The sequence below is a fragment of the Strongylocentrotus purpuratus genome, unplaced genomic scaffold (genome assembly GCF_000002235.5).
Source record: "Strongylocentrotus purpuratus isolate Spur 01 unplaced genomic scaffold, Spur_5.0 spur5_scaffold_7, whole genome shotgun sequence".
In the NCBI taxonomy this organism is placed as follows: Eukaryota; Metazoa; Echinodermata; class Echinoidea; order Camarodonta; family Strongylocentrotidae; genus Strongylocentrotus; species Strongylocentrotus purpuratus.
In genome coordinates, this window is record NW_022145613.1 from 8,757,442 (window position 1) to 8,780,764 (window position 23,323).

The 23,323-nt window shown below is 39.2% G+C and overlaps 1 protein-coding gene across 1 annotated transcript; it reads left to right on the forward strand.

Moving 5' to 3' along the window:
• Positions 1 to 1,474: 1,474 nt before the first annotated feature.
• LOC582706 (zinc transporter 2) lies at positions 1,475 to 22,586 on the forward strand. The gene is made up of 8 exons (XM_030974883.1): positions 1,475 to 1,645; positions 12,019 to 12,209; positions 13,473 to 13,619; positions 14,311 to 14,464; positions 15,436 to 15,694; positions 20,028 to 20,133; positions 20,722 to 20,856; positions 21,632 to 22,586. Exons 1-8 carry the CDS (start codon positions 1,623 to 1,625, stop codon positions 21,790 to 21,792), a joined length of 1,176 nt encoding a protein of 391 aa, XP_030830743.1. The 5' UTR covers positions 1,475 to 1,622; the 3' UTR covers positions 21,793 to 22,586.
• Positions 22,587 to 23,323: the final 737 nt, after the last annotated feature.

Consider the following 23,323-nt stretch of genomic DNA (forward strand, 5'->3'; position numbering starts at 1 on the left):
AAAGGTGCAATCCTGCACCCTTTAAAAGGGTGCCAGATTGAACCTTTTAGGGGACATGTTAGTACCCTTTATGGTTCAATCCTGCACCTTAGGGGAGCAAACCGATGCAACAATAGCAGCACCTTTAGGGTTAAATCCTGCACCCTTTAAAGGTACCATGTCCCTTTTGCAGCCAACCTCAAATGCTGTAGAACTTTGCAGGAATTATGAATATGTCATGTATGTCCTATCTTTGAAATTTAAACGTTAGCAGTGTCCTCATATTCAAATTATGCAAGGAAACCTGTTTACTTGCTAGACTTCACTGTCAGACACTTGAGTGACTGACTGGCTTTTTTTTTCTTCTTTGGTAATACCATACATGAAAAGATTTGTAAAGGGTACATGAGCATTTGTCTACATCAATAACCCACTTCTTGTGATGGCCAAGATTAAACTGAATGAATCTTTGCCCAGCATAAAACGTATGACCATTCGGTACAATTGTCTGAAAATCAAGACTATTACTTTTGGGCTCTATAGCCCTAAAGTCGATTTGACAACTAATAGTCATTATTTTCCCACTTGAATACATTTTCAAGCCCCACTTTTTTTAGGGAAGTTCTAAATTAGTATTATCTTTCAAATGCAGTTGGAATTTAACTTTTTCATTTTTTTGGCCTGCAAATGGGACATAGTACCTTTAAGGAGGGTGCCAGATTGCACCTTTTAGGGACATGTTAGTACCCTTAATGGTTCAATCCTGCTCCTTTAGGGGTGCACACCGATGCAAAGGCAGCACCTTTAGGGGTTCAGTCCTGCACCCTTTAAAATGTGCAATCCTTCTCCCATACTCGAGGAATACTCGTGATATTTGCTCGTACACAAAATCATGCATGTTGTTTATTGGTTAGTAATCATATAATCAATGTATCTATTGCTAAAACGTGGATGTAATTGTAACATGATCAGACAAAATAATATATTTGTTTAATGATTGCCGAAGGAAAATTCAAATCACAAAATTGATGCGCATTGTCATAATTTGTTTAACAAATCATGATAAATGTATTTTTTATGTGAACACGTGTAAAGTAATCATAAATATATGCATGCAATATGCAAACTTTTATTTTGCACCCTTTTTGGTCGATAGGGTTCATTTTTGTGGGAAGGGTGCAAAATCTTATTTTGCACCCTTTTTTTAACCCCTTTTTCATCAAAAGGGTTCATTTTTACGTAAAGGGTGCAAACTCTTATTTTGCACCCTTTTTTGCACCCTTTTTTCTTAGAGTGTAGGGCGTGGGGCGTCCGTTGCGCTCATCCCCATTCCCGCACCCAATATGCAGCCTGATAACGGCTCGCCAAAAGTTCAACCAGGCAATTACGAGTCATGGGTGATATTTTACACACGGCACTAATTTAAGTAGCCTTTCATGAATTGTTTAAGAAAAAAAAAAAGAATGTCTGCTGTAAAGCATCTTTCTATCTGAACTACAGACCATACACTCACCAGAAATATATACCGAAATATGAACAGTATTATAGGGCTTAGAAGCTTGTTACAAACATACAAACATAACTCTCCGCTTTGCTACTATCTGCATGTGGGGTAAAGACATCTTGGAAAAAAAGTTTCAAATATGACCGAGAATGGTGGAAATAGGTAAGTCCATTAATCGAATGAATTTTTTTTAATTTTTCCATTTCGATTGGGTTAATAAAGTAATGAAAATCGACTCTTGTTTTTCATAGCGTTGGCATCAGCCACCTCGGGCATTTTGGGCGTTATCTCCAATGTTGTCTACTTGGAACGCTCGAGCTCCTCGAGTGTATTACATGTGATATGGTACAATGTTTATGATTGTAAATTAAAATCAAGTTGAACAGGTTTTCATTCGATATGCATCTTTCATCCAGAACAGGGGTTCTCATACCTATTCCTTGACGTTCAAGATGTAACTTTCATGAAAGCTAAAAGATCCGAAACAACGGACAAATTTAGTTTACTTAATCATTATTATTTCCACGAATATAAGTTTGTGATATTATACATTACGTGTCTTTACACTTACCTTCATTTCTAGAGTAAAAGGTAATGCAAAGTTTTGGAAAATGTTGATAATTGGATACATAGTACTTCTTTAAAATGTCGCTATTTTTGGATGCCCCTGTGGATGTCTTATAAGCACTAAACAATTTATCCCCGAAAACACGTCTTTTTCTTTCCAGAAATTGAAATATCAAATTTTAAATGTTTCAAATAATATTATTATTATTATAAAGAGTTTTTTTATTTACAATTTCATCACTTTAGACTCGATTTCAACCACGACAACGATCATTGAATATTGCTAAATCGCATATGCTTCATTTTAACCAAATTCATGACCCCATACCAAAATTTTGTATTACCTATAAGACAGTCAAGAGTGGAAGTTCTGGTACATAGGGTATATCGGTAGACAAAATAGCACTGTTTAACGGCAATAAGCTGCTAAAACATTGACACAAATGGAGTGATTACAAGACGAAGGCAATAATTAATGCAGATGTTCAGACAATCTATTCCCAAAACTGATCTGAGGGGAATCGTTATAGTTTAATCCTAAGGAGGGGTAGGGGGGGGGGGTTGGGTACCCCCTAGGAATCTCGGCCATGGAACGACGAAAAACAATCAACTTGGCAAGTCCATGAAATGTCATATCTATGTCTCAACTGGTGTTTGAATGATTTATATATCAGCAAAGTGACAACTCTGCATGGTGTACATAACATAAGTATGATGGGGGAGGGGTTCCACTACGCATTACCCTCGGGACCCTTTTGTCGAAATTATACTCTCTCAAAAAATCGAGTGATCACGGACGTCACTCCTCTGGAGAGTGAAAATGTAGTGAAAATAGAGAGAACATTCACTCTTTTCTTCTTAGAGAGCACTCTAAAATCAATCGATTTTCACTCCTAAACAAGTGATCACGGACGTCACTCCAATAAAGTGAAAAAAGAGTGAAAATTCACTCTTTTTTTTTAAAGAGGGTACAAATTTGGTACAACAAGATTCTGCCCCCGGCCATTTTAGGGTAAACAAAAATCAGATCCTGCTCCGCAGTTCTGATTGACATGCCCCGAGCCGTCCGGACTTTGAGAAGCCCTGCGACGTGCCCTATAGGAGATAACCTCCGTCACACTGCCAACCGACTCCAGACCGACTCCAAACCGACTGATTTATTGCCATTGGGGTTAATGTAATTGTTTGATCGGTCTGCTGCTGGTCTGGTGTCGGTCGAGTCGGTGTTGCTGAGGTTCAAATCAGAATTATTGGTGGGGAAGGTTTGAATAGTTTATCCAAGGTCAACGAAAAATCGCTGATTCTAAAAAATGTTGGTCATTATGGACCCTACTATAGACAGTCGATGGTCATTTATAAATTGGTCAAAGGCAGTGGCGTACCTGGGGTACTCCGTCAGGGGGGGGGGGGCAAGCGACCGAAACAAACAAAAAAGGCGATGCTAATTTTCACGTTTCAAGTAACGTTTGGTATATAAACTGGTATTGTTCCAAATGGGGTGGGAACATTCACTTGTTAGCGACGTTAATTTCATTTTTTTGCAAACGAGCGTAGCGAGCAAGAAAAAAATCACTTCTTTTTTAATAATTGCCACTTAAACTTGGTTCAATTGTCCCATGCAGGGCCCGGGAACAATATTGTGTTTAGGGTGATTTTATACCCATTTAAGCTAGCGAGCGAAATACATCTTTCTCTCAATGAATTGCTATATAAAATTTGTTTCATTGTTGCAGGTCGGGGGCGGGCACAATCGTCTTTAAGGCAATGTCAATCCCATTTTGGCGGGCAGGCAACCCCCCTACATTTCTCTTTTTAATGCTATTGTAGCAGGTTAGTGGTGGGCACATAATTCCACGAGCTTGCGAGCGTAGCGAGCGAGCGAAAAAATTCACTTCTCTTTTATAGGGAAAATATGGTACATAAAACTTGGGTTCATTGTTCCATGTCAGGGACGTGATTATTAAAAGCGGTGTTATTTCTATTTTGGCGAGCGAGCGAGTAAAAAAAAAAAAATCACTTCTCTTTTATAGGGAAAATATGGTACATAAACTTGGGTTCATTGTTCCATGTCAGGGATGTGATTATTAAAAGCGGTGTTATTTCTATTTTGGCGAGCGAGCGAGTAAAAAAATTCACTTCTCTTTTATAGGAAATATGGTACATAAAACTTGGGGACGTGATTATTAAAATAGGTGTTATTTCTATTTTTGGCGAGCGAGCGAGTAAAAAAAATCACTTCTCTTTTATAGGGAAAATATGGTACATTAACATGGGTTCATTGTTCCATATCAGGGACGTGATTATTAAAAGCGGTGTCATTTCTATTTTGGCGAGCGAGCGTAGCGAGCGAGCAAATTTTTGTAATGATAATTGGTTCATAAATTTCAGATATTTTTGTTGCAGGGCAGGGCTTACACAATCATGTCTAAGGTGATGTTAATTCCGTTTTGGCGCAGGTCAGGATGGACGCAATCGCGTTTAACGCGATTCAATTCGAAAAAACTCTTCCATTTTTAATGATATTGTTGCAGGTCAAGGGTGGGCACAATTGTTTCCAAAGCAATGTCGATTCATTTTATTCGCGAGCGAGTGTAGCGAGCGAAAAAAATGAATTAGTCTCTTTTAGTAACATTTGGTACATACATTGTGTGTTATTGTTGCCATGGTTGCAGGTCGGGGCACGTCGGGGCAGGCACAATTGTATTCTAGGCAATGCTAATCCTTTTCTTTTTTCAAAAAAAGGGTTGGAAGCAGTTCGCGCCAGCGAAGAGTTTCGAATTTGTTTATCACTTATATTTTCCTATTTTCATTTGTCTTATTTTTTCAGGGCCGTATGCGGAATATTTTTCTGGTGGGGGAGGGGGAAAGATGAGTTAAAAGTTTTCGAAGAATCTCAAAAGCAAAAGGAGTGAAGGGAGTTCAAGCGACCGAACTGGTCATGAGGGTACTTTTGCATTTTCAAAAGTAGAATTGAAGGATTTGGTATAGGCCCACACTACATTTTCAGAAAAAACTGTACGTTTTCAAAATATCTGGGGTCAACTGCCTCCCCCCCCCCCTGTTGCGTACGGCCATGGTCTTTTTTTTTCAATTTCCCCATTTTTTCCTTTCCTTTTCTTTTCCCTTTTTCTTCCTTTTCTCTTCTTCTTTTTCTTTTTCTTTCCTTTTCTTCTTTCCTTTTCCTTTTTTTCTTTTTCTTTCCGTTCCTTTCTTTTCTTTTCTTTCCCCTTTTTCTTTTTTTCCCGTCAGGGGGTGGGGGTGGGGGCACTCTGCCCCCTGCCCCCCCCCCCATAGGTACGCCAGTGGTCAAAGGTAAATTGTTATTATCAACGAAAAGCTTTGCCCTGATGCTAGGAAAAGTAGTCAAATTGACCCGCCTCAACAACAATGTGGTCATATTAAAGGGAAAGTTGAGTTCTGTTGCAGAGGGTGCTAAACAAAATAATTTTTGTGTGAGATAATGAAAAAATGACTGTCAAATTTGAAAGAACATACAATTTTAATGACAAAATCATCTTTGTTTGATCAAATCGGTTAAAGGTCCCATTTGCAGGCCAAAAAATTGAAAAGGTTAAATTCCAACGGCATTTGAAAAATAATACTAATTTAGGACTTCCCTAAAAAAGGTGGGGCTTGAAAATGTCTTCAAGTGGGAAAATAACGACTATTAGTTGTAAAATCGACTTAGGAGCTATAGAGCCAATAAGTAATAGTCTTGATTTTCAGACCATCGTACCGAATGGTCATACGTTTTATGCTGCGCAAAGATTCAATCAGTTAATTTTGGCCATCACAAGAAGTGGGTTATTGATGTAGACAAATGCTCATGTACCCTTTACAGCTCATTTTATGTATGTTATTACCAAAGAAGAAAAAAAGCCGGTCAGTCACTCAATAGTGTCTGACAGTGAAGTCTAGCAAGTAAACGGGTTTCCTCGCATAATTTGAATATTAGGACACTGCTAACGTTTAAATTTCACAGATAGGACATACATGACATATTGATAATTCCTGAAAAGTTCTACAGAATTTGAGGTTGGCTGCAAAAGGGACATAGTACCTTTAAGAGACGGCTGAAATATCTATAAATATAACGATTTCTAATACTTGTGTACCACCGCAAATATTAGATAATTTTAAAAAGCCGTTGAAAAAACGAAATAGCGCCTTTTACGTCGTATTTCAGCCATTGCCGATGTTGGCTTTTTTTGTTGGCATTTTCGTGTTGGTTATATTACGCACAACCAACCGGCCCATGTATTGTTATTTTTTATTAAATAATTTGTTAACGGTCACCGTATTTTTTTATAAAGTGGAGCTGAATTCGTATTGGCTAAATTTCGCACATTTTGGGGTCTAAATTACCTTCATAGCAATTGTAGGTTCTAAAAGGGCACTAGAAATATCATAGCTAAGAATAAGAGCAATAACCATGCACTTTGAAGGCATTTGCGGTCTGAAAACAGAACTCAACTATCCCTTTAACTCTCCCGTTAACTGTGGGCTAAAGTATTAATATTAAATTCTCAGTTTTCTCTCATGCGCCTTTTCATTCGGGACAGTTCTCAAAGTATTATGGATAGCATAAAGGTCGTCCAAAAGAAACACATTCCGGCTACATCCGGGTTTTCGCCTCCTTCCGTATCTGAATTATTTACTGTATACTCTATGTTGAAAATAATTGTTACATATATCATGTATTGTGTTTCATATTGTACTGTTGAGAAGGAAATAAATGTTAATAAATACAAAATAAAAAAAAAATCGAATAGTGCACTGTGAACAATTGACAATCATCCTTTTAAGTAAGATATATGGCGACCATTCATACAAACCTCAGGAAATAATTTTTCGATACCCTTCATTCAACTTGAATCAAAATGACACGGAAGCGCAACATAATATTAAATTCATTCCAGGAAGCATTTTGTTTGCTTATTAGTGATCACAACTTTGGGAAAGGTTCTTTCTTTTTGTGCGTGCAAAATATTTAAAAAAATTGGTGGAAAACATATTTTTTCCAGACAAGTTTTCATTATTTAGCTAGCCGATTTAACAACAAGGTAAATGCGAGGTATACTTTTCCCCACCTGTCGCAAAACGCTCTATTTATTTGGGGTATTCAGATCTAGTTTTTGAGAGCGGACCTACAATGAACTTTGATCTGATAAAATTGTACATCCGTCACTGATTTGATGGTTTCAAGGAGGTTTCAAGCTTTTAAACAAAAAATTATTTTCCATTAATGTGATGATATAGCTATTGCATGAGAAGTCCATTTCAATAGGCATTGTTGGGTACGTGCCTTATCCCTCGGTCATACATGCCATTACGAACTGCTACGAACGCCGTACGAACGATTTTCAGACAATGGAAATTCGGGAAGACAATGGAAAAACAGGGAGATTCGTACGAAATAATCGTTCGTACGAACCTTTGTGACCGTAGCATAAAAAGGGTCTATGCCTAGCCCTTGCCACATAGCAGCGAATATAGAGGCTGGATTTACAGTAGAGTTTTATCTTTTGGGAGTAAAGATTTTCCCTGATGCTAGGAAAAGTAGTCAAATTGACCCCCATCAACAACAATGTGTTCATATCAACTCTCCCGTTAACTGTAGGCTAATGTATTTAATATTAAATTCTCAGTTTGCTCCAATGCATCTTTTCATTCAGGACAGTTCTCAAATTGATGTTGACAGCATATAGGCCGTCCAAAAAGAAGCAGATTCTATATCGAATAGTACACAAATTGACATTCATCCTTTATGTAAGTTGTATGGCGACCTTACAACCCTGAGGATACGTTATTTGAGGTCAATGTGTAATGCTGGCTATTGCATGAGAAGTTAATTTCAATAGGCATTGTTGGGTACCGGCCTGCCTTCAAAGGATCTATGCTTTTGCCAAATAGCAGCGAGTATAGAGGCTGGATTTACAGAAGAGTTTTTTCATTTTTTCTTTCGGGAGTCGGGCACTTATATGGTGCATAGTATGAATATCCCTTCAATCTCAAGGGCTCAAAGGATGGGGGGGGGGGGCAGGATTCCCCAAATTTCTATGAACAAATTATACCCCAGAGAGACAAGGAGAGAAAAAAAACTTCTTCACATTTGGTCATTATCCTCAGTAGGGTGTGGGGCGTCCGTTTCGCCCATCCATTATCTAGCCTATATAGCTCACCTTTAACCTAGAAAGTACGAGTCATGGGCGATATTTTACACACGACACTGATTTGAGTAGGCTTTCATTATTTGTTTATGAAACAAGAAAGAAGGCCGGCTGCAAAGCGTCTTTCTTTCTGAACAACCGATTATCACCGTTCTTCAGAAATGTATACCGGAGTATATGAATAGGGCTTGTTATCAAACATTCAAACACAACTCTCCGCCAAGGCCAAATATCATGCTTAGTATTTGAGTTTATTGCCACTACCACACAATTGAATTTTATAAGAAAATTCTTCATATATAAAATCAGAGTAATGCCCTTTTCCGTTCCTTTCCAAAAATTTGCCCATGCATACAAGGACAATATCTTGTGAAAAGGAGAGGCTTATATCTTTTTCCAGTGAAGGGTTATAGCAACCCAAAGTAATAGTAATTTGATTTCAACAAAAACGAAAATTTGTGCCCATATGTGTATTTTTTGTATGTATAATTATACAGTATTTGTATTGGGGACGTGTTTGGTGTGCCTAATTCGATTTTGATAGATTAGTTTTAAATAAAAACTCAAATCACCATGGGTTTTGTGTCATAAATTACCTTCAAATTGATATCAATTTCATCGAGTTATGTAGTGCGTAAATACATATTTTGAGCCGAAAAGGTGTTTGACGAACCCCCCCCCCCCCTATTTTTGGCCAGTATAGATAGATAATTTTATTGATCCATATTCAAAACATAGAAAATTGGCCTCCACTGGCAGCACATAAACAAAATACAAAGTAGTTACAAAATAATTGACACTTAGGTGTATACGTCACATAATGTACATACATTCACACGAAATCATGACATTAACAAAAAAGCATAAGTATAAATTACATAGTCATGGGGAAAACTTAAGAAAGGAGTCGACATTTAAAGATTGAGAAGGGAGAAAAGGGTCGTAAGGAGACTAGATGAAGAGCAAAAAAAGTAAGAGAGAGAGAGAGAGAGGGGGGAGGGGGAGAGGGGAGAGAGAGAGAGGGGGAGAGAGACAGAGAGGGAGGGGAGAGATAGACAGAGAGATAGAGAGAGAAGGGAGAGAGAGAGAGAGAGAGAGAGAGAGAGAGAGATATAAATAGAGGGAAGGGAAAGAAAAGGAAAATAAAGGAGGCGAGTTGTACACGATACACGACACACGACGGTATATGAACTGGAAGATAGTGATTGGACATTTAGTAACGCAGAAAGTTCAACGGATTAGGAGTACTGAGTGCAATTGCAATTGTCAGAATGCCCATAAGACTGACACGATGGCTTTGTTATTCCTCAAGTTATTTTTAAGAAGACCATACAGAATGCTGAATATTTATGTGGTGTAAATTCTTTTCAATAAATGTGGATATAAAGTCAAAAGCCAAAATGTTTTTTTTTTTTTTATTATTGTAGAAAAAGCAAGTCGGAACAAACTTCATTTTACGTATCAGAATTGCCCCTGAAGACTTATTTCTATGGTTTTACACCTTTAATTTTGTTTTTGTATAAATTTTTAATTTCGTTAATATAGCTGATACTTTTCTTCTTTAAAGAAAAAAGAAACATTTGCTAAGTTGTTAGATACATGTACTTGGACAGCCTATTGCAGTAATACTTACATGTTTTATTTTGAAGGCAGAATGAGCGATTTGAAACGCTCATCGTAATCGCAGTTCCACGGTGTACGGCATGATTCTGGCTCTGCAGCTGGATTCGCAAACCTGCACTGCGCGTGCTACGTTGTACGTTGACCCCTTTTAAACGCGTTTAATGATTGTGCGTTTCCCCAGAATCGCCGATCCAAAACGGATCGTTTTGTGAGTTTACGATCGGCGATTACGATCGCCGTTCTTCGGTGATTCTACAAAAATAAGAAAGGACGCAACCGTGTTTTGAACTAAACGCGTAACAAATGCCTCATTCTGTCCAGAAAAAGTTGAACATAAACGTATACAAAAAGCAATGTGTACATAGATTTCCTTCTATTGTATCTTGTATGCTTTATCTAACAACACTAAACAACCCACAGTGGTTGTTTTTGAAATTTGTATTGCAAACTCAGCATGTTATCTCAAAGACACCAAATGTCATCCTGGCTATTTTTCAACCCAGTTGTGGCTGGCCTGGGGGCACTCGTATTTAAAAAGGTTCATTATTCTGAGGGAAAATAATTGTGAACACCCAGACTTGTTATACAATGTACCATTGTGTTCATTACTCTTAAGGTGAAAGAAGGTTCAACACTCCGAAAGCTTAGTGTATTGCTCCGAAGGGTTTGGCGTGGGGAATGAATTTTCCATTTTCATTTCTGAATTTTTCCCGCACGGGAATCACTCAGGCCTTCTTGGGGTTCTGAAAAGGAGGGGTTCGTAGACCAGTATGTTACCCCTAGCCTCAGGCGCGTACGCAGGGGGGGGGGGGGGGGGGGGGGGGTTGTGGTGAAACCCCCCTTGAGTTTTTTAAGTGTATGTTTTTTGGGAACCCCCCCCTTTTAATTTGTTTTAAAATTTAAAAACAAAAACAAAAAATTTATGCCAATGGCATACCTCCCCCCCCCCCCCCAAACGGAACAAAATGTCAATTTTTCAAATTTCAAGACCAAAAAAAAGAGTGTCCTCTTACCCCCCCCCCCCCTTGAAAAAATCCTGCGTACGCCACTGCCTAGCCTTAACTACTATTAGTAATCCAACAATCGGAAAATACTTTTGTTTAATCATATGAACAATGTGTGGACCATGTATTTTTCCCGACAATTTTTCATTACTTAGCTAGCCGATTTCACAACAAAGGCATGCGAAGTATACTCCCCCCACCTGTCTCAAAACGCTTTATTCATTTGAAACATTAATTAGAGCTCACATAATACCAGCTCTGAGCTGCCCAAACTGTTCATCCGTCACTGATGTTATCATTGAACAACAAGTTTCACAATTTAAACATTCAGGATGTTTCAAGGCTTCAAGCTATTTGTTTAAATATTCGTTTTCGTTATAATGTGATGGCAGGTTTTGTATGAGAAATCAATTTCAATAGGCAGCGTTGTGTACAAAGGATCTATGTCGAACCCCTGCCACATAGCAGCGAATAGACCTAACTTATGCCTTGATTTACAGGATTTGTTTTTCTTCTTTCAGAAGTAGGGCACTTATGTGGTGCTAGTATGAACTATGCTATGTTACCGGAAAATTATGCGACTCACATAATATTGGTTTGATAACATTGCTGCCCATAGCCAAATACGACAAAGAAAAACACTTTATCAGAAACTGAAGAACATCGTTCAATTTTACGATGTAAACAAAATATAATTTTGATACGAGTAATAATATTTAAATCACCATCAATCGAAATTTTCGAATCTTCTTTAACTCCTTTGTGTTTCTAAACAAACGAAAGGTAATGAATATGTTATGATATGAAAAACTCGTCGATGGATGCTATTAAACTAATCCTCTTTCTTATACGTGGGATTGATATACAAAAGGACGTCAAACATTGGTTTCAAATTCGCCTCGATATCCGAACTGTGATCACTTTGTATTTAACTCTGACGGAATGATGTTCTTGGAAGGGATTACGAAACTTCTTCAGTAACATTTTTTAATTGGAGGAAAATGTCCTATTTTGGATTTCCAAGCAATGATGGTACCTCTTTGTCCAAGCGTTTATACCCAATATTTATAAGATTACACTTCTCGTCTGATCAGAGCCATGTAGAAGGGTGGTAACTCTGAATTCATGCCCTTCTGGATAAAAGCAGTCGTTTAATGTCATCTTTCTACAGGGGCATAATGATGACTAGCTTGGGGAACGGCGGCCATCGGAATAGTTATGGCGCCTTGAAGGAAGAGACGATGGCAGAAAGCGAGGAGAATCCCATCAATGCCCAAAGACAGGTTCTACTGAAAGGAGCCAAGGCGAGACTGATCTTCGCCCTCTCTCTTTGTACCCTCATCGTGATAGCTGAAATTATAGGTAAGAGCTATTCGTATTGTTAATGTTACAAGACAATTGACTAAAAAGTGCGAGAGGTAAAATGTCAGAGGTAAACATTTCAGATACCACATTTTCCCCGAATCGATCTGACTTTCAAGGATGGCGCAATGATGGCGCCAAACGTGTTGCTCTATCACAACATTGAGTAGGCCAACGTAGTCACTGTATTCGACAAACGATTTTGAAATAGGGCAAATTCTATACCTTTTATTGTACTACCAAGCACTTATTAATATCTGAATGAACCATTATACTATTCCATTTATTCTTATTCAAAGCTTAAAGGGATAGTTGAGTTCTGTTGCAGAGGGCGATACACAAAATTTTTTTTTTTAGATAATGAAAAAATGAGTGTCAAATTTGAAAGAACTTAATATTTAAATGACAAAATCATCTTTGTTTGATCAAAATCGGTTCAGAGACGGCTGAAATATAACGATTTATAATACTTGTGTACCACCACAAATAATTGACATTTTGACAAATTTGAAAAAACCGTTGAAAAAACGAAATAACGCCTTTTACGTCGTATTTCAGCCAATGCCGATGTTGGCTTTTTTGTTGGCAATTCCGTGTTGCTTAGATTACCCACAATTAGCCGGCTCATGTATTGTTGTTTTTAATTAATAATTAATTAACGGTCACCGTATTTTTTTTAAAGTGGAGCTGAATTGGTATGATCGTATTGGCTAAATTTTACACATTTTGGGGTCTAAAATTACCTTCATAGCAATTTTAGGTTCTAAAAGGGCACTATAAATGTCATAGATAAGAATAAGAGCAATAACCATGTACTTTGAAGGCATTTGCGGTCTGAAAACAGAACTCAACTATCCATTTAACTGCTTAATGGGCATAATCGCTTATATTGAATTTTCATTTCTAAAAGGAATTTTCGTAAGATACAAAGCGCATAAAACAGACATTCTTACAAACAAACGAAGAGAACATTGTCATGCGAAGCTCATGTTAGGTACAAACAACAAGAAGAAAGAGAAATATTAAAACTAGAAAAGACGTATTTCAGACACTTCTTGAAAGCTGCGAGAGTATGGCAATTCTTTTTTTTTTGGCCGGGGGGGGGGCACGCCCCTGTTTTTCAGTACATTTTGGGAAAATTTAGGACTGATTTTAACGTATTTTTGGGGCCGGGGGGCACGTACCCCCTGTGCCCCCTGGATCCGCCACTGCCATTGACTAATTCTTTTCGTTTCATTATAAAATCCTTTCTTCCCTTTTCAGGTAGTATTTTATCTGGAAGTTTAGCCATCATGTCTGACGCAGGTCATCTTCTTACCGATATTGTCACCTACATCATCAGTCTTACCTCAATCTGGCTTGCAAAGAAACCGCCTTCCAAGAATTTCACTTACGGGTTGCTACGTGCTGGTAAGTAAAAACAGATTTTCAACTTTTAATATTTTCCATGCAAGTCTGTTTTATTCTTTAATCAAAGAGATGCACATAATACCTTTTCGAAACCTCTGCTCACGTTTATTGTGAGCTCATTTGCTTTTAATCGTCATAGTTCATGCCAAACAAAGTGATTTTAACCGTTATTAGTTATCTCAATATCAAAAAAGTGATTTTTGTTTTGTATTTTTGGTATATAGGCCTATTGCGCATTTGAGAACAATAGTCACTTCAGGTATCAACAAAATAGTCACTGACAGTTGGTCACACCAGCAGTCCCTGATGTAAGGAGAGCCCCGAGTAGGCCAATCAAGTTCTCTGCAGCTCAAAGAATTTTATGTTTTCCTAATCTACTTTACAACAAAAGTAAGAAAACCTTTCTTACACTCTTACACATGTAGCATAAGAGCATGGAGCAAACGATGTGAGAAAGAAGAAAAGTACACTTATATCTGAGAAAACGACATTCATTTTTGATATATTCTGTATTCGATTTATTTAGACAGGGTATTAAAACTATTTTCCTGAGAGGCCATGGCAAAAACGCAAAGACGAAGTCTATTATTTCATATCCAATATACCCTTCAGCTTAAAACCTGGTATTTACCCCAAGTCAAAAGTTTTGGTCTACATTACATTTTAACATGAATTCTTCTTGATTTTCTAGAGGTCGTCGGGGCTCTGTTTTCGATTATCCTGTCCGTCTGTCTCGCGGTCGTTCTCACCTATTTTGCCGCTTTGAGGATCGCCCACCGGGACTTCGAGATCGATGGCAAGGTTATGCTTATCATCAGCGTCATCAACTTCCTCGGAAATATTATGTAAGTACTTGTAACTTTGAGGCCAAAGTCACACTTTGCTAACCGGCAGCCGTTATCAGGGGACTATGCATATCCTCCGTTAAAGGTACTATGTGCTACTATGTACTAAGGTTAAATTCCACCGTCATTTGAAAAATAATACTAATTTATAAATTCCTTCAAAACGAAAGGGCTTGAAAATGTCTTTTTGTGCGAAATAGCTACCGTTAGATGTCGACCCGACTTTAAGGATTGCAATCCTTTCAGTAAATAGTCTGATTTTCAGACCCTTGTACCAAAGGATCTTACGTTTTGTGCTGCGCAAAGGTTAAATAAGTTTGAATTTGGCCATTATAAGAAATGGGTTATTGATGTAGACAAATGCTCATGTACCCTTTACAGCTCATTTTATGTATGTTATTACCAATAAAAAATGAGGTCAATCAGTCACTCAATAGTGTCTGACAGTAAAGACTAGAAAGTAAACGGGTTTCCTTGCATATCATGAAAACTAGGACTCTACAAACGTTTAAATTTCACAGATAGGACATACGTGGCATAGGCCTTTTCATAATTTGTGCATAGTTCTACAGAATTTGATGTTGGCTACACAAGAAAGCATACAAAATCAGAGCAGATTATTGAAAGTTTGAACAAAATCGGACAATGTCACAATGCGTGTTCAGATGCGGAACTTTTCTCGTTAACGGAGGACATCAGTTGTCTTCCTAAAACGTCTGTCTCACTAATAAGGGTTCATCTCTTTAGCGAAGCACAACAATTTACTGCAATCTCTAGTTCTCTATCTCACTACGATAGCAATATAACCTGAACCATCAGGATTTAGCATTTGTGGATTAAGTCCGAGGTTTTGGAGGTTCTGAGTCATGCTGGTTCGTTTTCAGTTATTATTTCATTTTTCTATCATAAACTACATTGCTTGTGTATATTGAACCCGTCTCTGTTAATTACATGCTTACCTATGCACGCAGACAGATTTTCCAGCTCCAGTTCGGGTTCTGCTGCTGTGCAAGTCTATGTGGCGAGGAAGAGGAAGGTCTTCTTCCCAGCGGGCACGGGCACAGCCATGGGGGCGGGCACGGTCACAGCCATGGCTCCCTTTTCGGCGGTGGGAGCAAGGATAATGAAGTCAACGATCACATGAATGTACGAGCCGCATGTCTGCACATTATTGGCGATTCTCTTTTTGGGTTCGGGCTCATGGTGGGCGCCTTAATCATCTACTTTAAGGCAAGTATTATCACCACCCTTGGTAATTGGACTTGTCTCACTATAGTCTCATAATTTCACACTCGTGTTCTACTAGATCAAGCCCTGACTAGATCAAGGCATAATTTATAAGAGAGAGCTCCTGACTCGATCTCCTCGGTTCGATCCCTCCTCTGTCCTTACACCCTTCAACAAGATTCAAGATTTGACCCACATTCGGCCAAAAGATCAATTGTGTACCTCCCACTCAGACGACGAACGTTCGAGTGCACTAGAGCGTAACACCAAGGTACCTGACTCGTCGATTTTTATGAAATAGGGGTTTATCGTAGAAAACTGGTGAGAGTGTAAATGTCAACACCGCTGTGTGAGCGTGACTTGTCAACTCTCTCTTCCCTCTTTTTCTCCCGAAGAAAAGAAAACAAATCAGGAAATTATATATGTTAGTCTAGTAGATGCAGATGCACATCACAATGCATAAGTCCATTGTCATCCCTCCGTCTAAGATGGGCGGGATCACCCTGCAATATGAATACACGATTCCTTCACTAGCAGATCGACCATGAATATTTAGATCTGCTCATAAAGCGAGTTCAGAGTGACATTCATTTGCTAATTTCAGGAAAACTAAGAATTCAGTGTCTCGTGAGCAGGGGCGTACGCAGGGGGGGGGGGGGGGTGGGGGGTTTGGGGGTTCAAACCCCCCCCCCTTTGGTATTTTTATGTGTGTAAACCCCCCTAAAAAAACCCAAAACCCCCCCCCCCCCCCCCCTTTGGGTTTTTTTTTTTTTTTTTTTTTTAATTATTAAAAAAAAAAAAAAAAGTAGGTGACATTACCCCCCCCCCCCCCCAACGAAGAAAAATGTCAAATTTTGAAATTTCGAGACCAAAAAAAAAAAAAAGTGTCCGCTTGCCCCCCCCCCCCCCCCCCCCCCCCCCCCCCCCCCCCCCCACTGAGCGACTTTTCGGCTGGCTGAGTCGTTGCGATTTTTTTTGGACTCCAAAAAAAAAAAAAAAAAGTGACCGCTTACCCCCCCCCCCCCCCCCCCCCCCCACTGAGCGACTTTTCGGCCGGCGCGATTTTCAAATTTTCGGGAGCAAACCCCCCCCCCCCCCCTTGAAAAAATCCTGCGTACGCCCCTGCTCGTGAGAGATATAATCTAATCCCTACACACCTTTTTTTGTAAATGATCGTCCAAAATATCCAAATTCCCTTCAGTAAATTGCTGAAATCAACATAAAATGTATCTTTTTCATCGCCGCGGAGCTGAGTCAAATTTGGTGGTAAATTTTTATTACGGAGGTCGATGCGTAAATTTACGAAAGCTTCTTTTTATTGGATTGAAATTGGCCCTAATTTCTCGACAACCAATCAAATTATGTGTTACATCAGACGGCAGGGGATTATATACTCTATGTTTTGGCATCCGAGACCACCCAATAACAAGTAGTAGTTACGAGCATTATCTCCTTGAAGTACACAACCCCATTGAAAAAGGCGAATTTTCCTGTGACCTCCATAGAGAAATCACAAATTGAATGATTGTTGTCCATTTTTTAAGACGAAAAGGCCCTATTTTCCAGTATACAAATCAGTTCGATATTGGTATCAGTGGAAAGAACAATATTTGAATATGTGATTTCCACCCGAGATGGTGTGTAACCAAAGTTTGTTTTCCTTGTAGGAGCATTTCTTTGCACACTTAGCGCATTTCCAAAGACGATTTCATGTGTTGTAGACCGCGGAGCGAGACCATGACTTGTGAGCAGATGCCCGAAATTTGTTCATATGAAAAAGTCCAAAGACTAAAAGTGCAAGTTTACATCAAACATACAATCATATGAAAAGAGCATTAAAAAACATATATTTATATATTTAAAGAAAACATAGGCGTTATTGTATTGACGAAGGCTCTTGGCTCTCATACGAGAAGTCCTCGGTTCGATCCCTCCTCTGTCCTTACATCCTTCAGCAAGGTGCTATTGTGTTGACGAAGGCTCTTGGCTCTCATACGAGAAGTCCTCGGTTCGATCCCTCCTCTCTCCTTCCATCCTTCAACAAAGCGCAATTGTATTAGTGAAGGCTCTTGGGTCTCATACGGGAAGTCATCGGTTCGATCCCTCCTCTGTCCTTTCATCCTTCAACAAGACGCTGTTGTATTAGTGAAGGCTCTTAGCTCTCATACGAGAAGTCCTCGGTTCGATCCCTCCTCTGTCCTTACATCTTTCAACAAGGCGCCACTGTATTGACGAAGGCTCTTAGCTCTCATACGAGAAGTCCTCGGTTCGATCCCTCCTCTGTCCTTACATCTTTCAACAAGGCGCTATTGTATTGACGAAGGCTCTTAGCTCTCATACGAGAAGTCCTCGGTTCGATCCCTCCTCTGTCCTTACATCTTTCAACAAGCGCTATTGTATTGACGAAGGCTCTTAGCTCTCATACGAGAAGTCCTCGGTTCGACCCCTTCTCTGCCCTTACATCCTTCAGCAAGGCGCTATTGTGTTGACGAAGGCTCTTAGCTCTCATACGAGAAGTCCTCGGTTCGATCCCTCCTCTGTCCTTACATCTTTCAACAAGGCGCTATTGTATTGACGAAGGCTCTTGGGTCTCATACGGGAAGTCCTCGGTTCGATCCCTCCTCTGTCCTTTCATCCTTCAACAAGGCGCTATTGTGTTGACGAAGGCTCTTAGCTCTCATACGAGAAGTCCTCGGTTCGATCCCTCCTCTGTCCTTACATCTTTCAACAAGGCGCCACTGTATTGACGAAGGCTCTTAGCTCTCATACGAGAAGTCCTCGGTTCGATCCCTCCTCTGTCCTTACATCTTTCAACAAGGCGCTATTGTATTGACGAAGGCTCTTAGCTCTCATACGAGAAGTCCTCGGTTCGATCCCTCCTCTGTCCTTACATCTTTCAACAAGGCGCTATTGTATTGACGAAGGCTCTTAGCTCTCATACGAGAAGTCCTCGGTTCGACCCCTTCTCTGCCCTTACATCCTTCAGCAAGGCGCTATTGTGTTGACGAAGGCTCTTAGCTCTCATACGAGAAGTCCTCGGTTCGATCCCTCCTCTGTCCTTACATCTTTCAACAAGGCGCTATTGTATTGACGAAGGCTCTTGGGTCTCATACGGGAAGTCCTCGGTTCGATCCCTCCTCTGTCCTTTCATCCTTCAACAAGGCGCTATTGTGTTGACGAAGGCTCTTAGCTCTCATACGAGAAGTCCTCGGTTCGATCCCTCCTCTGTCCTTACATCTTTCAACAAGGCGCCACTGTATTGACGAAGGCTCTTAGCTCTCATACGAGAAGTCCTCGGTTCGATCCCTCCTCTGTCCTTACATCTTTCAACAAGGCGCTATTGTATTGACGAAGGCTCTTAGCTCTCATACGAGAAGTCCTCGGTTCGATCCCTCCTCTGTCCTTACATCTTTCAACAAGGCGCCACTGTATTGACGAAGGCTCTTAGCTCTCATACGAGAAGTCCTCGGTTCGATCCCTCCTCTGTCCTTACATCTTTCAACAAGGCGCTATTGTATTGACGAAGGCTCTTAGCTCTCATACGAGAAGTCCTCGGTTCGACCCCTTCTCTGCCCTTACATCCTTCAGCAAGGCGCTATTGTGTTGACGAAGGCTCTTAGCTCTCATACGAGAAGTCCTCGGTTCGATCCCTCCTCTGTCCTTACATCTTTCAACAAGGCGCTATTGTATTGACGAAGGCTCTTGGGTCTCATACGGGAAGTCATGGGTTCGATCCCTCCTCTGTCCTTACATCCTTCAACAAGGCGCTATTATATTAGTGAAGGCTCTTGGGTCTCATACGGGAAGTCCTCGGTTCGATCCCTCCTCTGTCCTTACATCCTTCAACAAGGCGCTATTATATTAGTGAAGGCTCTTGGGTCTCATACGGGAAGTCCTCGGTTCGATCTCTCCTCTGTCCTTTCATCCTTCAACAAGGCGCTATTATATTAGTGAAGGCTCTTGGGTCTCATACGGGTAGTCCTCGGTTCGATCCCTCCTCTGTCCTTAAATCCTTCAACAAGGCGCTATTTACCCTCATTATTTTGTTTCTCTTGACCCAGGTACATCAAATGAGTACCTAGCAATAATAATTATAAGGTTCCTGGAAATTTAGAGCAGAATTAATAGTGATGAGGTTAGCCTGGATAAAATAATACTATACAGTTATAGCTATCACACAAGGTTTGGAAATTAAATAAACCTTTTGGCCTTTCTGCTTATTTTAATCAAATGAATAATAAATGTCATGCCCCTACGTTTGGAAAATGTAAAAGCTCAACCATTTTTTTCATTGCTCATTTCCCCCCACTCTCTTTTCTCCCCCATCCACTTTTAGCCGGAGTATAAAATCTTAGACCCGATCCTGACTATCATCTTTGGTATCCTGGTACTTCTCACTCTCCTCGGTTTGTTCCGAGAATGTATTCATATACTCATGGCAGGTATGTAATGAGAAATCTGTAATTGCAGGATAATGTTAAAAAATGAACCTCCACCCCCCCCCCATCCCCCGTCATATTATACTCAATTAGTCAAACTTTTCATATTTTCATTTATAATCGTCAAGAGAAATTGTTTAAAACATAATTTATATGATTCAAGTGATGCTTAATAAATTCAATTATATTGTGAACACGATAGTAAAACCTTTCAAGGAATCATCTCAAGAAACATGTCAATATTTCCTTTTTGTATTGCTTAAAGAAATTTTTGGATTATATACCTTGTCTTTGTAATGTTCGCAAAGAGAAGGATATTGACAATATAATTCAATTTTTCGAAAGTCTTTCCGATTTTGTTGAAATGTAGGCTTTATAACACTGTACGCTGATACTTCGAGTAGGTGCAGCTCACTTTGGGTCTATTTCTTTTATGTTCAACAGATGGAAAACGGGGTAAATATGATCACAAATTTGGTCAACGCCCCTGCTTGCCAGATGGAAATGTCTGTTTTTTAATTTATTTGTTCGTTTGTTCGTTTGTTTGTTTGTTTACATTTTCTGTTTACAGTTTCAATTTTCGATCAACAGGTACACCGAGGGGCTTAGAATATGATGAAATTAAACAAAGGCTTGTTGAAATAGACGGAGTGGAGGGCGTACACTCGCTTAGAATGTGGTCTCTAACATCAGATGTGCACCTCATATGTGCCCATCTTGTTTCAGGTGAGCCTAATAGATTTACGTATACGTGTCGGTTGGAAATCTCTTGTTCACCAAATTTATGCCCCCTCCCGCCCCTAAATGGAAACAAACAAAATGCCTTCAAGCAAGAAACCCCTTTACAAAATCCACTCAGCACAAGTCAAATCCAGGAACGGTTCTTGAATTATATATATTGTATTATATTTATATATAATATATGTTTTTGTTTGGGGGCGGGTTCGGGATCTTTTTTTACAGGTTATATCAATATCAATATGCCACCATATGACAAAATACTACAACAAATCAAAGAAATCAAAGAAATTTCGTTTTAAGATTTTAACCCTATGCTATACGTATGAACTTTATAAACAAAGAATCGTACACCCAGTCAAAGGCCTACCTAGGTCCTCGATTTTGAAATGGTATACACCTATCATCATGTCAAAGACCAATTTTGAGTTGAGGATTATGGGCCATTGTTCTGCGTTTCGGGTTGTGGGGATAGGTTGGGAGTGGGGAGGGGGGGGGGTCGAAATTAGTACCTCCCAAGTCTTTGATACCCATTTGAACGTTCAAAGGATAACACATACAATCACGTAGATACAAAACAAGGAATTGATGCATTGTCCATAATGTTACATGTAGATAATGGAAATAATTTGTTCGCAATAAATTTATCCCTTTTCTTCTCTTTCTTAGAAATGTACAGTATATTGTCATTCCTGCAGCCTAATTAGCAGCAATGGAGTTAATCCTTTTTTTCCAATCATTTCTCTCCTTATCGTATATCCAGCTCGGTTTTACGACGGTCGGCCAATTGATGCGCCCAAGATACTGCTAGACGCTCGTCATATCCTAGAGACTCACTTCGGCGTCGTACATTCCACCATTCAGATAGAGACTGTGGAAGATGGAGTAGAATTCTTGTGTGCAAGAACTACCGGACCAAAATAAAGAAATACTCCACGTCGGTCGGTTGTAGGACAAAATAATGCAAGCTCCAGCAACGATTGCTCTACGTCAATTTTGTTCACTTACCGAATTCTGAATGTCAACACTGGACCAAACACTATTTGTAGCTTTCTTAAAACCCGTGCAACCCTTACCTAACTCTAACTTGTTAAATTTTTAAATTTGTGATATATCATATTCTCTCATTAATTTGTTTTGTATTGTAAACTGGACCCCTCGGTAGAACAGCTGTGCTGTACTAGCGCAGCTGAGCAGGGCGATCCATCCAATTTTATTTTCTCATGTTATCATGTATATTGTTATTTATGTTTTTATATTGGTAAATAAAAGAAAATCAAATCAAATCTAATTACACCTTGATTCATTGACGAAGTAAAGCCTGGAGCAATTGTTTCCGGAGCATATCCACGATCATTGAAACTTAAAATATACTGCTTATAATATACAAAATCCAAAGACAACCGCTTTAACGATTCAACTTTTGACTCACATTACTTTGTGACCGCATACGTCATTAGAATTGGACATGGAATTGGACATAACATATATAGGCCTATATGGAAGTCCCTGCCTTTGGAGAAAATGATTATTCACTCAGAGTTTGAATTCGAAGCGGCAAAATGCAATTTAATCATGGATATATTTCTCTCAAAATGTATATTATTTTTATGTACTCTCTCATAACAATGCATGTTTTAGGTCTACACCTGCTCAGTAATGGTACATGGAACCATATTTATTTGTATTCCCCCCCCCCCCCCCCCTCTCTCTCTCTCTCTCTCACTCTCTCTCTCTCTCTCTCTCTCTCTCTCACTCTCTCTCTCTCTCTCTCTCTCTCACTCTCTCTCTCTCTCTCTCTCTCACTCTCTCTCTCTCTCTCTCACTCTCTCTCTCTCTCTCTCTCACTCTCTCTCTCTCTCTCTCTCTCTCTCTCTCTCTCTCTTCAGTCTATATCTACCTTTCTTCCCTTCTCCTTGTTGCTGTATACTTCTACATCACCAGGAACCCCAAATTATGTTTGTATTTTTTATATCAAATTGTAATGGCTCACACGTCATCAAACTTTGCTTGTCTTGGAGTCCTTGCCACTCCTGTATAAAATAAGTTTATACTTTTCAAATGGATATGTTTAATGTAAAATTCATTTCTTATGTATATATTCAGAACTGTATGGATTGAAATGAAATGAATGAAATATAGGAGAAGATGGTGTAAGGTGAGTTCAGATACCCATAGCCACGATTGTCAAAATGAATATAATAGGTAAATAAAGATAAATAGTTTTGTATTAAAGCGCTTTTGTCAGGTACGCGTTGTAACCGGTAGGGTAGTATGCATGTACGTTATATTAAAATTGGAGGTAAGGATATATTTTTAAAAGAATGGTGTGATAAAGGTATTCGTTTTTAAACGATTTATTAGATGATCAAGGACACATCTTAGCAAGAGAAGAGTGTGAAAAAAAGTTTTCAATCAAAATACAGTTTCTTCATTATTATGCACTCTGTCAAAT